Source organism: Bufo gargarizans, chromosome 11 (genome assembly GCF_014858855.1).
Source record: "Bufo gargarizans isolate SCDJY-AF-19 chromosome 11, ASM1485885v1, whole genome shotgun sequence".
Classification (NCBI taxonomy): Eukaryota; Metazoa; Chordata; class Amphibia; order Anura; family Bufonidae; genus Bufo; species Bufo gargarizans.
Window position 1 is genome coordinate 95,274,070 of NC_058090.1, and position 17,330 is coordinate 95,291,399.

At 40.2% G+C, this 17,330-nt stretch overlaps 1 protein-coding gene across 1 annotated transcript; it reads right to left on the minus strand.

The window, feature by feature from the left end:
• Positions 1-6,956: 6,956 nt before the first annotated feature.
• LOC122921432 (olfactory receptor 2G3-like) lies at positions 6,957-16,966 on the minus strand. The gene is made up of 3 exons (XM_044271410.1): positions 16,894-16,966; positions 13,962-14,246; positions 6,957-7,636 (listed from the first exon to the last, which is right to left on the minus strand). The coding sequence occupies exons 1-3, from the start codon at positions 16,964-16,966 to the stop codon at positions 6,957-6,959; spliced, it is 1,038 nt and encodes a 345-aa protein (XP_044127345.1).
• Positions 16,967-17,330: the final 364 nt, after the last annotated feature.

Below are 17,330 nucleotides of genomic sequence, written 5' to 3' on the forward strand. Positions count from 1 at the left end.
TGTCCATATATACATGCTACAGACATAGTGCTGTGATGTCACAAGTTGCACCTATTGCGAAAAAATATGCGCATCTTTAAATTCCGAAAATTCGCAAGCGAAAATATATTGGAGCTCTCTATCTGCATATAAAGCTATTCTAATGTTCTGCCATGCCAACCATTTTCTCCAGTCTCAGGAAACTTATACCAGCTTGAAAATGTAGCATAAGTGACCCACGCCTGTATTTTGCGCGCATTACGTGAATATTACATTGCCAATTTTCCAATCAAGAATATAATCTCGAATTCTCAAATTTGTGAATATATGACAAATATTCTACAAAATATTAGCGAAATATTGCAAATTCGAGTATTGCCCCTGCCGCTCATCACTAATCGTCACGTAAGTGCGCACTGGCCAACCTCAATCAAAAAGGCATTGATGGATGAATTTTTTTTTAATAAATCTTTTTTTATTTAAAGTTTTTTCAATACAGCATGCCTCCAACATAATTCATGGATCTCTACATGAAAATAATGTATTTGCTGTAAATCGAGACAGGGGCATAGTTGGAGACATTGACTTCACAAGAGATGCAGAGCAGCGGAGTTCAGCCCCCTCTATTTGCCACTAATACACGTCAAAAAGGGCTTTACCACATATAACTGCACCGCTTAACAGCAAATATCTTTTTCTTTTGCCACTATTACACGGCAAAAAGGGCTTTACTACATATGACTGCACCCCTGAACGGCAAATAGTGGACAGAGTGACAGAGTGTGGAGGTGGCGACAGCATCAGGAGGCCACAGAGCGGCACAATGACAGAGTGTAGAGGTGGCGGCAGCATCAAGAGGCCACAGAGTGGGCCTATGACATAGTGGTGAGGTGGAAGCAGCATGAGGAGACCACAGATTGGCAAGGTGACAAAGTGTGGAGGTGTCAGCAGCATGTGGAGACCACAGAGTGACCCGGTGACAGAGTGGGGAGATGGGTGGCACTCCAGTACCCGCAGACGAAGGTAGGGGAAAGAAGTAGCACTTGGCATCAGATGTGTGGCATCAGGCGGGTGGCAGCATCAGAATAGTAGCTGAGGCAGGTAGCCAGAAGAAACCGATCTCTTTTGTCAAACTGTTGGTGTGGCACAATGGATGATCTAGTCTGATGAATCAGGCATTGATGAGTTGAAATCCTGGCTGATCCACACCTGATTCATCTTGGTTCTTCTTGGGGTAACTATGGCCCCCGCCGCACTAAACACCTGCTCTGATCCCACACTACTAGCAAACTCGGCCAGTTGTGGCCAAAAATCCAGTTTGGCTTCCCAGTAGTCCAGCGGATCTTCAATGAAGGCTGGTAGGGTGCACTCCAAGTATGCCACCACCTGCTGGTTCAGGTTCTGCTCTATGTCTACCTGCTGGTAAATAGTTTCTTCACTATGAGGTGAAGAAAGCTGCCCATCAGCAACTCTAGGCTCAGGCTGCTGGAGCTGCTGTCACTTGTGACGAAGTCGAAGATCGAGTCAACCAATCAAGAACCGCTGGGTTGCTGGTCAAGACACGACAGCTAGCTGACACTGGCAGCACAGGCCTCTCGAAGTGACCCCTGCTGCCACGCCCCCTTACTCTGCCTCGACCTGCGCCAGAAACATTTAGGCTGGTTTCACACGGGCGTTGCGGAAAAATGTGCGGGTGCGTTGCGGAAACACCCGCGATTTTTCCGCGCGAGTGCAAAACATTGTAATGCGTTTTGCACTCGCGTGAGAAAAATCGCGCATGTTTGGTACCCAAACCCGAACTTCTTCACAGAAGTTCGGGCTTGGGATTGATGTTCTGAAGATTGTATTATTTTCCCTTATAACATGGTTATAAGGGAAAATAATAGCATTCTGAATACAGAATGCTTAGTATAATAGCGCTGGAAGGGTTAAAAAAAATAAAAAAGTTAACTCACCTTATCCCCATGATCGTGTAGATCCCGGTCTGTTCTTTAGCTGTGGGCTGAATGACCTTTGGTGATGTCAGATCACATGCTCCAATCACATGGTCCATCACCATGGTGATGGAGCATGTGATCTGACATCACCACAGGTCCTTTAGCCACAGCTAAAGAACAGACCGACCGGGAACTAGGCGATCGTGGGGATAAGGTGAGTTAACTTTTTTTATTTTTTTTAACCCTCCCAGCACTATTATACTAAGCATTCTGTAGTCAGAATGCTATTATTTTCCCTTATAACCATGTTATAAGGGAAAATAATACAGTGAATAGACTGTCACCTAGAACCCATGCGTGGAAATCGCACCGCATCCGCACTTGCTTGCGGATGCTTGCGATTTTCACGCAACCCCATTCATTTCTATGGGGCCTGCGTTACGTGAAAAACGCTGAATATAGAACATGCTGCGATTTTCACGCAACGCATAAGTGATGCGTGAAAATCACCGCTCATGTAAACAGCCCCATAGAAATGAATGGGTCAGGATTCAGTGCGGGTGCAATGCGTTCAACTCACGCATCGCACCCGCGCGGAAATCTCGCCCGTGTGAAAGGGGCCTTAGGCCTCTGCCACTTCCCTGCGCAGGGCCTGGCACTTCTCTGTCTGACATACTGTTAGCTGAACTAAATAAATAAAAGTGAAATTTAAACACCCCTAAAAGCGGCAAATATATTTTTCTTTTTGTACTGAATAAGGCCACTAAACGCTTTCACCACATATACTGTAACTGCAGAAGTGAACTGAGAATATATTTTTCCTTTTGTACTGAAATAGGCCACTAAACACTTTTCTCGCAAATAACTGCAACAGTGAACTGCGTATATATTTTTCTTTTTGTACTGAAAAACGCCACTAAACGATTTCACCACATATAACTGCAGAAGTAAACTGCATATATATTTTTCTTTTTCCACAGATATGAGCCACTAAAGGCTTTTTAACATAGCACTTGCACCCCAAGAACAAATTGCTGGAATGACAGAGCTGTATAATGGCTATTTGGATCCCCAAATAATCTTTTCCTGCACTTGTAAATCGCTTTTCTTTAACAATGAGGTTTTTCCTATCACTGTCCCTAGCGCCTGCTGACGTCTCTCCCTGCACTAAAATGCTGTGAAATGATATCTCCCTATCCTTTCCCTGCACTTATAAATAGTTTTTTTCAGGGTTTTTTCACAATGAGGTTTTTCCTATTGCTGTCCCTAGCGCCTTCTCACGTCTGTCCTTCCACTCAGAACGCTGGAAAATGTCTGAGTCCAAGATGGCCGCCGTATTTATAGGGCTGGCTGCCGATTGGCTGCATGCATGGCATTATGGGTCATCCCGCCTTCCCAGAGTTCCTTGCCCCATGTCCTCACACGTGTAGCCGCCATTTTAGCTGCCATTTTAGGAAAAATTGCGATTCGTTACCATGAAGCACGAGGAAATTCTCGTTCCTTGCAAATCAAATTTTTGCTGAAATTTGGAACGAATTCCACTTTGTCAGCTTCAATTCACTCATCTCTATTAGTAATAGTTGATTGCCCGTGTCTTAGTAGTATTAGGATACTGTTAGTATAATAAATAAGTCCAATAAGATTGAGCTCAATGTTACCGCTAATGAAGTAATACTCTGCCGTCTCTCTTTGCTAGAAGGGAACTTTGGCTCTTACTCTGCTCCTAGTGTCACACATGCAAGGTACTTTCCAGCTTAGCAAAGAACTTCTATGCGCATACTATTGTATTTGTTTTCTAATTCACATGGCGTCCAGCACCTGTATTGGTTGGCCTTGTGCGCTGTGTAATCTGCACTTGTGATTCCAGTCCACTGCTCCGGCCAGGTGCATCTTTCTCTACGCTCAACAGGGATTCTTGCCGTTTTAGATATTTGGATTAATATTGTTGTTTGCCAAATGAGTTTCGAAGCTCACATGCTCCTTCCTCAGTGGCTCTGTATGTCGTTCATATGTCTAACCCTTTTGAACCCCATTTTGAGGGCGGTATACGTGTTATTGGATCTCTTGGTGATATCAGAACTATGAAATGGACTATATCTCCTATCCATGTTCAATAAAAAATATAAAATAAAAAATATACTTGAGTAAATCTTTGTATATATCGTTCTCAATCTAATCTTGCTTTACCCTGCGCAAGGAGAGGGACAGGGACGTAGCCTGCGTCCTCGTCTCAATGACAGCAGGCGAGCAGAAGTATGTGTCACCTTCACAGGAACCCCCGCTTCCAGTGGAGGCTGCTGGACAAATTGAATTTGAGGTCTTAAAGATTATTGATGTTAGAAAGGTCCAGAATTCCTTCCAGTATCTAGTGCATTGGATGAGTTTCGGGCCAGAAGAGAGGTCTTGGCTGCCAGACTGGTGAAAAGGTTTTATCTGGCTCATCTGGAGAAACCCAACCCTATAACTTTGTGTCCGGTGGCCCCTCGTAGATATCTAACAGTGATTTCTCCTCTGTTCCTTTCGCTTTCATTCAGGTCTTGTATGAAAGCCTGGAATGTCAGCTTTCAAACAAGGCCAAAGCTGACATTCCAGGCTTTCATACAAGACCTGAATGAAAGCAAAAGGAACAGAGGAGAAATCACTGTTAGATATCGAGTTGGGAATAATCGCTGGTAAAATCTGCTTTTACTTTCACTTTCAGCTGTATTCACTGCATCCCGGTTTCTATCAGTGATATCTTCTCTTTTACTGAACAGATTACTGTGATTCCGATATTGTCTGAAGGCTTTGAATGTCAGCTTTCAAACAGTACAAATACATATCTCTAGCTGGTATGAACGGCTAAAGAAGTCTCTCCCACCTGTGTCAGTCTGGAGGAGGAGGGAGAGCAGTAACAGAGCTGAGCTGAGAGAACATTTTTTAAAAATATATAGAAATGTGACATTAGCATCACTGTACAACCCACATAATAAAATGATATTATTGCTACCACACAGTGAACGCCGTACAAAAATTCTGAAAAATAATGTAAAAATTGCTGTTTTATTTATCTTTCCCCTAAAAATAAAATAATAAAAGTTAATCACTGCACTATATATGCCCCAAACTAATCCCTCAAAATAAAAAAAATATAGAAGAAAAAATTAAAAACTTTTGACTGCTGGAAGGGGGAAAATTTTATTCTTTAAGGCTAAAATTAATCATCTCACTAAGGGGTTAAAAATGCAATAGTGATCCCTGAGTTGTGCGCCAAAAAGATTTACTGCAGACATACAGTACGTTAAAAATCTACAATAAAAAAGTGACATTTTTAGGAGGGTTTTTCAATTTTAATGGAACTGTTTGGAGGTTAAAGAGATGTTCTGGTTAGAGAAAGTGGGTTTAGTGGGGGATCAGGGCATTCTAAAAGAGCATTAATATTGGTGGGAACACTATTACTATGGGGGGCACTATTATTTCTTCAGGATAGTATTTGGGGGTATCGGGGAGCACAGCGAGCAGCGGTATAACACTGTGGGGACTCCATGTTGGGAATGATGATAGAAAAGTGAGGAAGCTAAGATGTCTGTGTGTCACACTCTGCAGAGTTGAGGCGCGGCTGAGAGAAGATGTTCGGACCGAATGGAGAAGATGATGAGAGAGAAGATCTACATCAGAGGAGACGTCACCTGGGAGACCCTGGATGTAAGAGTAATGTGCCACTGTATAGCAAATACAGCAAAATGCGGTGTATGGGGGGGGGGACTTAGAGAAATAGGCCATATTCATTGGGGCTTGGGCCCTGGATCTTTTGAGACCCTAGCAACACCCCTGCTGCCCAGTCAGACCTATTTAGGTATTATACACCATTCCAGATTATCCAGATCAGTGATGGTCAAACTGCGGCTCTCCAGCTGTTGTAAAATTACAAATCCCATCATGCCCTGCTGTAGGCTGATAGCTGTAGACAGACTGGGCATTCTGGGAGTTGTAGTTTTACAACATCTGGAGAGCCGCAGTTTGCCCATCCCTGATCTAGATGGAGAGAGGGATGGGGGCTGACAATCACTTTGGGCATTAGCTGACTCTCAGTACACTTGTGGAGCATTGCACAATCCCCTAGCCCCAGATGTGGACCTCTGAGATGACAAGTTCTGAACCCCTCATCCATTTTGTTATATTTAGAATTATTTTTAACCATCAAGTATGTGTGCCTCTGTATAGCTATCTGTTCATGTATTACATTCTGCTATCATTCTTATTAAGAAGGACCTCTTAATAATGCAAACCACAAAATTAAAAAATTGATTGATGTGTAATTGATAGTTGTTTAACTTAAAACTGGGGTGGGCCGAAAATTAGATTTTTTAATTTCCCTTTTCCTGCCTCTTTCTTTTTTTCCTCCGCTATCAATGCCTTTCCAGTCTTCCAATATCCTCCCTATATCTCAGGATTTTGATTATTACTTTCATTTTAATTTCAAGGTCAAGTTGTGCTCTTGAGACTGAATCTCTCTCCCTCCTTCTTCCCGCTCACTTCCTCTTCCTCCTTACCACAGTGTACCCTGTCCCCATTTGGTGGGGCGCTGTGAGGGACTGCCAGATAGCCATTACAGAAGGCTTCTGTTGATGCTTTAAGCTGTCTGTGGTGAGGCTCGGAGGCAGGGGGTGGAACACTGAGCAATTCTAGGGTCATGCAAAAACTTAACTTGAAGTCTGGTGGATCATTGCCACTTGACTGTATTGCTGAAGACACTCGCATCTTGCTCTCCGTGCATTACACTTTCTACTAGTCACATCTTGCTCAAAGGTGCACATTTTCAGTGCCTCTTCTAACCTAAATTATCAAGATAGGTAGCATTAATCCCTCAACTAGTTTAAACCTACAGAGTAGTTCTGAAATATTTTTTTTCCTTAATTTCCATTGTCTAAATCTGTATGCATTTTATAATTTGGTGCGTTTTATAGTCTAAAAAATAGAGAAAAAGTAATCATTTGTGGTTTTCATAAATCTCTTCTGCTTTATTATAGTTTGTTTCATGGTTCATTACAATAAATAATGTCATGTTTTTAGACAGTTTGTCTTGTTTTTTATATTCTTTATTATACACTTCTTGACTTCCTTATTTCTGATGCTGTAAATGATGGGATTCAACATCGGAGTAACCAACGTATAGAGAACAGATACTGCCTTGTCTGTCTCTGGAGAATGAGAAGATCGAGGCTGAAGATAGATGGACATGAGGGTTCCATAATAAAGAATAACGACAGTGAGGTGGGAGGTGCATGTAGAAAAAACCGCATGCCTTCCTTGTGAGGAACGGATCCTCAAAATGGTGGAAATGATAAAAACATAGGAAATCAATGTCAAGAGAAAAGAACACAAAACAATGATCCCAGCTGCTACATACATGGCTATCTCATTAAGCCAAGGATCTCTGCAAGATAGTCGTAAGAAGGCAGGTACTTCACAAAAAAAATTATTAAGATGATGAGATCTGCAGAAAGGAAGTTGCCAGGTGATGGACACTTGTATAAAGGAGTTTATGAGACCAAAAATCCATGGTATTATGGCTAAAATAATACAAAACCTCATGTTCATAATGATGTTGTAGTGTAATGGTTTACATATGGCCACAAACCTATCATAAGCCATGACAGCAAGTAAGATACATTCTGCTACCCCAAGTACTAATGAGAAGAACATTTGGAAAACACAACCCCTCACTGAAATACTCTTGTCTGCAGATAGAGTATTTCTGAGGATTACAGGAACTACGGTGGAGGAGAAACCAATGTCAATGAAAGAGAGATTACTCAGGAAGAAATACATAGGGGTGTGTAATGCTAGGCTGAGCATTACTGTAATGAGAAGAAGACAATTTCCTGCCAATGTAATCATATACATCACGACGAATAGAAGAAACCCTAAAATTTTGAGGTGAGGGACAGTAGATATTCCATTCAAGAAGAACCATTTTGGAAGTGTTTGGTTGAAGTTCTCTATAGAAATGCCCAGAACCTTAAAAAAATAGCAAAGGTATGTGAGTAGTTATTTACAGTGACTTTTTTGAGAAAAGTTATACAGAAGGATGTAAACGGGCCTCCCATGTAAAACTTGTGTAGCCAACTACAGAGGGTTCATATTGTAAGTAACACCAGAAATTGAAAACCAGAATCAGTTTTTTTTTTACATAACAGTCCCAATGTAATTTTTTAAATCCATTCCCACTTGGCTTAGCTTTGATATTTCAATTTTTTTGGACTCCAACATAATGCAATTATGAAAGCCACCTATAAAGCGTGTACTAAAGTAATAAACTTGAAATATTAGGAACCTATGTCAACACATAGGTATGCTTTTACAATTCCCTTCGTCACCTATATGTCACTTACAGAGAAGTCGAAACTGCTGACATCCTCCATTTGTAGATGCTGTTCTATCATGGCAACTTATATTCTATCCCCAGGATAGGTGATGAGTATTGGATTGTGGGCACCTGACTGCTGGGACCACCACCAATCCTATGAGTTAATAAGTGTTTTCATCCACTATTGAGATCCTATGACGGATCTCAATAGCGGAATTGAAAACACTAGTGTGGAAGTAGCCTTAGCAATGTACCTAAGGTATGGCTGCCTTGCACATAATTTAGAAATCTAGTAAACATCTACCAACACTTAAAAGATGGAACGATCTGAGTCAAATATTGATATTTATATAGATTAGGACCATTACAATGAAGAGGATACGATTGTCTTTTTCGAACTGTAAGGCATAGAGTCAGACCCCAATCAACTTAATAATAATAGTCTATCCTTATGAGTTTTAAAGCCCCAGGTAAACCCTTTCATGTATTATGACTTTTTTTTTTTTAAAGAATTTTTGTCATACTTATCACCATGGCTGCCTTGTAAGTTTTTTAAAATCTAGTGAACTTCTATGAACACTTAAAAGATGTGTATATATATATATATTTATTTGAACAGCAATGCAGAGGCTTCTCCGGTTATCTTTTGATGCCTAGGATTGTAATTTAAGCAAACTAAGATTCATTTCATCTTCAAGAAAAAAGGTCTTCAAATCATTCTCATTGATGGAGTTCTATACTGTAAGAGTAGTTAGGCTATGGGACTTTCTTACAGAAAATGATGTGATATTTGATTCATTTATATTAGTTAAAAGGAATCTGGATACCTTTTCTTTGTCAGACACGTTCAGTGTAGTTGTTAAGGCTTTGGGTGTGGAACCAATGTCAACCAACAAATTTGACTTTAGGCTACTCCTAAGGACTTTATCCTGGCAGTTCCTTGGTTTTCATCAATTAACCCTATAGAAGGATCTGGACTAAGCTCCAGAAGAACCACTAGGTCACAATCTTCTGCAGTAGTCTAAGGCCTCTTGCACAAGAATGTGTGCGCCCCGTGGTCGTGCTGCGGCTCGCAAAATGAGGGCCGCAATGCAAGAACACCATCCGTGGGGCAGCCGCAGCGGATTGCGGACCCATTCACTTTAATGGGTTCGCGATCTGGCCGCTTAGCAAAAAGATAGGACATGTTCTCCGTAGTGCTTCCGTAGCGTAGGGTTCCGTTCCATGCTTCTGTTCCGCACCATTCCGCATCTCTGTATTTGCGGACCCATTTTCAGTGAATGCGCAGTGTCATCATAGTGTTCCTTCCTCAGGGAAGGAACTGCGCATGCGCTAGCTCGCGCATCGCGATATTACGGCGCTATGGCGTCGGGGAGCAAGGAGGAGATTCTGAGTATGCGGGGCGGTGCTAGGTTCCTTCACACTGGACTCATCTCATGTACAGGACACATCTCAGGTTAATTTGCATATGGATCAAATTGTTTTTTTTACACAATAAAAGCACACAGAGCTATGGGGACTGGGTATTGCGGATTTTCTAGCGGCCATTTAGCAACCTATGTCCTCAGCTCTATACACCAAATCCCGGTGGCAGGTTCCCTTTAAAGTGAAAAATGGCAGGGTCCTGAAGGATTTAATGTAATATTATTCCTATTTCTTGACCTTAGTATATTTTAAATTATTTATCCATTCATTGTACTTATTTGCATTGTATGTATTTGTCTATGTGTCCCCCTCACATTTATATATCCCGTCCCCACTGTTTTTACCACCAGAATGTCTGTTTAAATGTCAAGCTGGGCTGAAACGTGTTACCTTAAAGTGTCATTAGTGGATTTTCGCTTACCTTGGTTGCGCCGTTGCTGTATCCTACCCTCTCCGCTTCTTCTGACTATTTTATATTAAATACAATGCAGTGGTGAGCTGGGAAAAATTACAAATGGGGTGGAATTGGAAAAAAATATGCAATTCCATCTTTTTATGGGTTTCATTTTTAGAGCTTTCCCTGGTGACCATTATTCACCAGGTCAGTGTATTTCCATTTATATAGTTATTCATATGTTTTAATAAAATAAAATAATATTAAACTTAATTTTTTGCATCGCCATATTCAGGACCTCATAACATTTTTATATTTACGTCTGTTGAGCTGTGTTAGGGCTAATTTTTTGGTGGGCGATATTTATCGAAACCATTTCAAGTATGACTTTTTGATCAATTTTTTAGAAAGTGAAGTGACCAAAACACTATGATTCAGCCAGTTTGTTTTTTGCCGTTATCTCATTTACCGTATAGGATAAATATGCTTGTATTTTAATAGTTCAGGCGTTTTGGGACATGCCGATGCTAATGTTCTTTATTTATCTATTGTTTCTCTTTAATATGCAGAAAGGAGGGTTATGTGAATATGTATTTTTAATTTTTAAAAACCTTTTTTTTTTTACTTTTTTTCTCTCACTATCACCCCAGTTTTTACCTTCCTTCCCAGGCTAATATTTGCAAACCTGATGTGTGTGACTTTTATGTGGTAATAACTTTGGAATGGTTTTACTTATCCAACCAAATGAGAGAATGTTTTCTTGTGCCACATTGTATTTCATGCCAGTGGTAAATTTGGGTCAATATTTTTTTCCCTTTATTTATAAAAAAATGTACAGATTTTTTTTTATTCAAAATGTCCTAAATTTGAAATTCTCAGCTTTTTAGAGAGATAGTAATACCTCCTAAAATAGTTATTACCTAACATTCACCGTATTTCTAATTCATGTTGACATAATTTTGTAATGTAATTTTATTATTATAGGATATTTGGAGGCTTAGAATTTTCAACAAATTTTCAAGAAAATTTCCAAAACCCACTTTTTGAAAAAACCAATTCAGTGATAAAGAGATTTTTAGGGGCTTACATATTAGAAGCCGGCCATAATTTTTTGAAACTACACCTATGAAATGATTCAAAATTAATTTTTACAAGCCTGGTTAACCCTTTAGGTGTTCCATCAGAATTAAAGGAAAATTAAGTGAAATTTCTGAATTTCACTCTTTTTTTGTAGATTTTCTATGTTAATCGATTTTTCCTGTAACATAGCAAAATAAACCTCAACATTTATTACACTTATTTTGCAGTTTACAAATACACCCCATATGTGCTCATAAATTGCTGTATGGGCACATTGCAGGGCTCATAAGAAAAGGAGTGCCATGTGGCTTTCTGAAAGCAGATTTTGCTGGATTGGTTTTCGGGCACCATCTCATAGTTAAAGAGGCCTGCGGTACCAGATATCAGGTCAGCAGGGGTCTAAAACACAGCACCTCTGCCACTCAGCTGTTCTGCAGTAACTCTGATGCCCGGAATTACACAGCTCCATGCATTTATAGTGAACAGATCTGATTATTGCAACATTCAATTCAATGGGAGCAGATCTATAGCTATCAGCTCATTCCACTACACATTGGGCCAACCTGGGTAGTTCCGGTGCTGACTTCCATACCTTAAACTACTACAGAACATCTGACCGACAGAGGTCCAATGCTCTGCACCCCTGGTGACCAGCTATTCTGCAGTAACTCCAGTGCTGAAAGTTGACACCAGTACTACACTGCTCCATCCATTGATGGCCTATCCTAAGGATAGACCATCAGTATTTAAATTCCAGAAAACCTCTTAAGAATTTTGCACAGAGCTCATGAAGCTATAATTAATACGTCTATGCACTCAGGTCTCCTACATCTGTAAACCAAGATGGAAGTGCTACTTCTAAGTACGATTATTGTAAAAGTTATTGTTAAAAGTTTAAATCTTTTACTATATTTCCCTATTAACCGTTCATCATAATAAGCCATGGACTTACCTTGGCTTCCAGGAATCTGGTGACCAAACTGAAATATACTATTTGAGCATTTGTTCATAATTTGTTCATTATAAAAAAAAAATCGAATTCGATTTTTATTAAAATGTACAAAACATACAAGATGGAGTTTGCACTTTCTATATAAAAAGCTTTGAGTTGAATGCTGACATTTATAGATTATGAACTTTACATTTCTATGTAGATCATTTGAGCCAAACTAAGTCCCCAGGTTAGTCTGAAGTCTCTAAAGATTACTTTAACTTTTTCTTAAACTTTTAGTGGATGACAAGGAAGTGAAAACTTTTAATAGATTCCCCGTAGATGAAAATAACTTTAGATTATTACAGCATATCCTCAGCTCTTTGTTTGAGAAGATTTTGAAGTTTGATGTAGATATAAACTTTTTGCATTTAAGGTATTTATATCATTATAGTCATTTCAAGGTTACAGACTTTAAGAGGTTTAAGATTACAGAGGGTTCCCCCATTCAGGACTCTTAACTATTGGTCAGAGTAGAGAGTGGCTACAAGGAATGTCTCTCTCTATCTCTGGAGGACCTGATTTACATGGACAGTCCAGTTCATTGATTTTAATAGGAAGTATGTAATGCTTTATTTCTCTTCTGGTGGTGCTGCAGTATTTACTTGATTATAGTTGATTGTTGAGAGTCTCATCAGCAGGACACCCTGTGGTCAGCATAGCCTCTGGGAAGCTTTCTCATATACGGGGATTCTCAAAGGCAGACAACTCTTTAGACCTCTTAAAGAACCATGACGTAACTGTACATTATGAATTGCCTTGAATTAAGTTGTGCTATGGCTATGGATAATAGTGGTGATTGACAGCTATGCTGCCGCTGTATCACCCAGGATCAGAGTAACCTATGATCCTGGTCGTTTGACCACTTAGATGTTGTGATCAATAGCAACTGTGCAATCTAAGGAACCATTCACATGGAAGATTTTGCAGAGGCAAACGCAAATCAGCCATCATTTTCAATTCTTTGGACCCTCAGAGGTTAGCTCTATTGAAAGGATCTAAGCTGCAAACAGACACCCTTCTTCTAAGTACCTGCCTTACATTGGATGTGCACCTTGTAGCCTGTGGGGTAGTGGACTGGTGGAGCTGATTGGAGTGGCACTAGCACGACTAGCATGAAGTATAGTTTCCCAGCTGCCAGTTAGGATGAGAAGGATGCTGGCCTTAAAGAAGGTCCTGAAAGGGCCTGGCACTGACATAAGTGTGTACTTTGTAGCCTTAAAACTCTGCACTACACTGTTGCTAGGAGGGGCAGAGAGGTATTGATAGTGCTTGGCTTCAGAATGGGACTGTGAGGTGAGAAAACATGAAGATGCTGGTTGCTGTGCAATCTTTCTGTATATCGCTTTTTCCATCCAGGCTCAAACCACCAATTAACAAGATCGACATACAGATTGGATTCACCAGTCTTTATTGAGAATGGTGCCTCATCAAACAATGTGTTTTGGAGTACTGTGCATCCTTTGTCAAGTTACAAAGACAAAGCAGGTGGCAGACTACTGTACACCATTGGACGACTGCTGAACACCATCACAACCCATCTAAGATGAACAAGTTGAAACTGCTTTTCTGAAAGAATGGGCAAAAAGCCCACTGTCTAGATGTGTTAAAATAGAGACACAATTCAAGAGTAGATTAAGCAAATTTCTTGAAATTAGTTTTGGGTCTGTTTCTAATGAATCAGTCAAAAAATTTGCTTCGGGGTCTTATAAATCCTACCTAACTTGAAAACAGACTTGACACACTCTGTGGCTCCCGATGCCATGTGGAAATACATTTGAAGTGCACATCCCACCAGAGAAATACTTCTGTCTTTGGAAATAATATTTATAAAAATTTTAGGCACAACGGTGGAGGAGAAGCAGATGTCAATTGTGGAGAGATTAGTCAAGAAGAAGTACATGGGAGTGTGGAGCTTTGAGTTGTTCCTCACCACGATAATCAGTAGAACATTCCCCGACAATGTTAACATATATATTATCAAGAACACAATAAAGCAGATGACCTGAAGATATGGGACATTGGACAGGCCAAGAAGGATGAATCCTCCTGGAGATGTTCGATTTGAATCTTCCATTAGATGCACTGTAGCTGGGGAATGGTAGCTAAGAGATAAAACAGTTAAAGGTTCCCATGGTTTATTTTGTATACACTATATTCTTACTAAAGAGCACTGGTTTAGCATTCTTCAGAGTAGACTGCCTTTATCACCATTGTTCTGGTCTTCAACCCTTTAAGGAACAACATATCTTAGCTTGACTTTAATGTCATAATTATCCTCCTATACTTCTATATAATAAAAGCTGACATATAAAAGCATAACACTTATGTTATCAGCCCAAATTCTTTGATATTGATGAGCGGCAGGGGCATTATTCGAATTTGCGATAGTTCGCAAATATTTTGGAGAATATTCGTCATATATTATATTCTTGATTGCAAAAATCGGCAATGTAATATGCGCATATGCCGTGGGTCACTTTTGCTACATTTTTCAAACTGCTAGAAGTTTCCTGACAGTGGAGAAAATGGTTGGCATGGCAGAACATTACAATAGCTTTATATGCAGATATAGTGCTCCAATATATTCGCAATTGTGAAAATCGGCAATTAATGATGCACATATTTTTGCGCAATACGTGCAACTTTACATTTTAGCAGGTCTGACTACATATTACTGATTGGTGCACTAAGTATTGTTGTGAAATCACAGCACTATGTCTGTAGCATGTATGTATGGACGGCAGAGAAACAGTAATTCCTATCACACTACCTAACACCTTGCACTGGGACCTATCATCTAGACTACATCACTATCTAACCTACACTGACTATCTCCCACTAACTATCTGTATTATATTCATAAGCTAACTAACTAACTAACTAACTATCTAATGTAAAGCACAGCAGAGCACAGCAATGACACTGCTGTCTCTTTCAGAACTGCAAAAAACGGCAGAAAATGGCTGCTGGGGAGTTTCTTATATAGTAAGGGGGAGGCAACTTTCCTATTGGTTGCTAGGGATGTTGCTAAGCTCTGACAAAGATATTGCAGCCTTCTCATTGGCCCACAAGCAAGAAGCAGGGAGGGATCATAGGTTCTGATGAAAAACTAAATCTAGAATATTCGCAAATACGATTGTATGGCACCATATCTAAATCTTTGTGAAGTGACGATATTCACGAATAAAATTCGCGATTCGAAAATATTTGCGCCCAACACTATATTTTGATAGGTTATTTACCATGAGACAAGTACACTGAAAGGGTCCATTTATGCTGATTGATTCACAGGGTAATCATTGGGAATGAACAAATTCATTTGTGATCCTTGCCAGCTTGTAAAGCTGGAATCGGGCAACTGTAGGCCAGTAAGCCTGACATCAATAGTGAGGAAATTGATGGAAACCATACTTAAGGAGAGGATTGTGGAACATCTAAAATCCCATGGATTGAAAGATGAAAAACAGCATGGGTTTACTTCAGGGAGATCATGTCAAACTAATCTTATACATTTTTTTGATTGGGTGACTAAAATAATAGATGGCAGAGGTGCAGTAGACATCGCTTATCTGGACCTTAGCAAGGCTTTTGCTACTGTCCCACATAGAAGGCTTATCAATAAAGTGCAGTCTTTGGGCTTGGACTCCCATATTGTTGAATGGATTAGGCAGTGGCTGAGGGACAGACAACAGAGGGTTGTAGTCAATGGAGTATATTCAGACCATGGTCTTGTTACCAGTGGGGTACCTCAGGGATCTGTTCTGGGACCCATATTGTTTGATATCTTTATCAGTGAATTTGCAGAAGGCCTCGATAGTAAGGTGTGTCTTTTTGCTGATGACACAAATATTTGTAACAGGGTTGATGTTCCTGGAGGGATACACCAAATGGAAAAGAATTTAGGAAAACTAGAGGAATGGTCAAAAATCTGGCAACTAAAATGTAATGTTGATAAGTGCAAGATAATGCACCTGGGGCGTAAAAACCCAAGAGCAGAATATACAATCAGTGATACAGTCCTAACCTCAGTATCTGAGGAAAGGGATTTTTAGGGATCATTGTTTCAGAAGACTTAAAGGTAGGCAGACCATGTCATAGAGCAGCAGGAAATGCTAGCAGAATGCTTGGGGGTATAGGGAGAGGCATTACCAGTAGACAGAGGGGGGCGCTCATGCCGCTCTACAGAGCACTAGTGAGACCTCATTTGGAGTATTGTGCTCAGTACTGGAGACCATATCTCCGGGGGGATACTGATACTTTGGAGAGAGTTCAGAGAAGAGCTACTAAACTGGTACATGGATTGCAGGATAAAACTTACCAGGAAAGATTAAAGGACCTTAACATGTATAGCTTGGAAGAAAGACGAGACAGAGGGGATATGATAGAAACTGCTAAATACATAAAGGGAATCAACACGGTAAAAGAGGAGAGAATATTTAAAAGAAGAAAAACTGCTACAAGAGGACATAGTTTTAAATTAGAGGGGCAAAGGTTTAAAAGTAATATCAGGAAGTATTACTTTACTGAGAGAGTAGTGGATGCAGGGAATAGCCTTCCTGCAGAAGTGGTAGCTGCAAATACAGTGAAGGAGTTTAAGCATGCATGGGATAGGCATGAGGCCATCCTTCATATAAGATGGGGCCAGGGGCTATCCATAGTATTCAGTATATTGGGCAGACTAGATGGGCCAAATGGTTCTTATCTGCCGACACATTCTAGGTTTCTATGCATTTACCTGCTGCAATCATTTCCTCTGGGGATAAACGATCATTCATCCCCATACAATTCAGTACTTGTCGGCAGTACATCTCTGCTTACACAGGACCATGCGCTGCCAACAAACAATCATTTTCTGTTCCACATAAAGGATGCGTAACCCTACAAATGAGCATTTTGCTGCTGTACTGTGCAATATATAGTTTTTATCATTAGGTATTTTCTTGTAGAAAATGGTTTAAATGCTGACAGGACTCACAGAGAAAGCCTTTGAGCCGGGCTTCCTCTTCTCACACATGGTGATTGACAGCTCAACAGTTGTACAAACTCATACAGGAAAACCTGACACTTACTTGTGTGGACACAGAAGCAGGACTCACAGAATTTGTCCACATGGAGCAGTGCTCAATGTGTCATACGGCTGTGAAAAAGGAACGTATTGCAGCATGTTTTTCT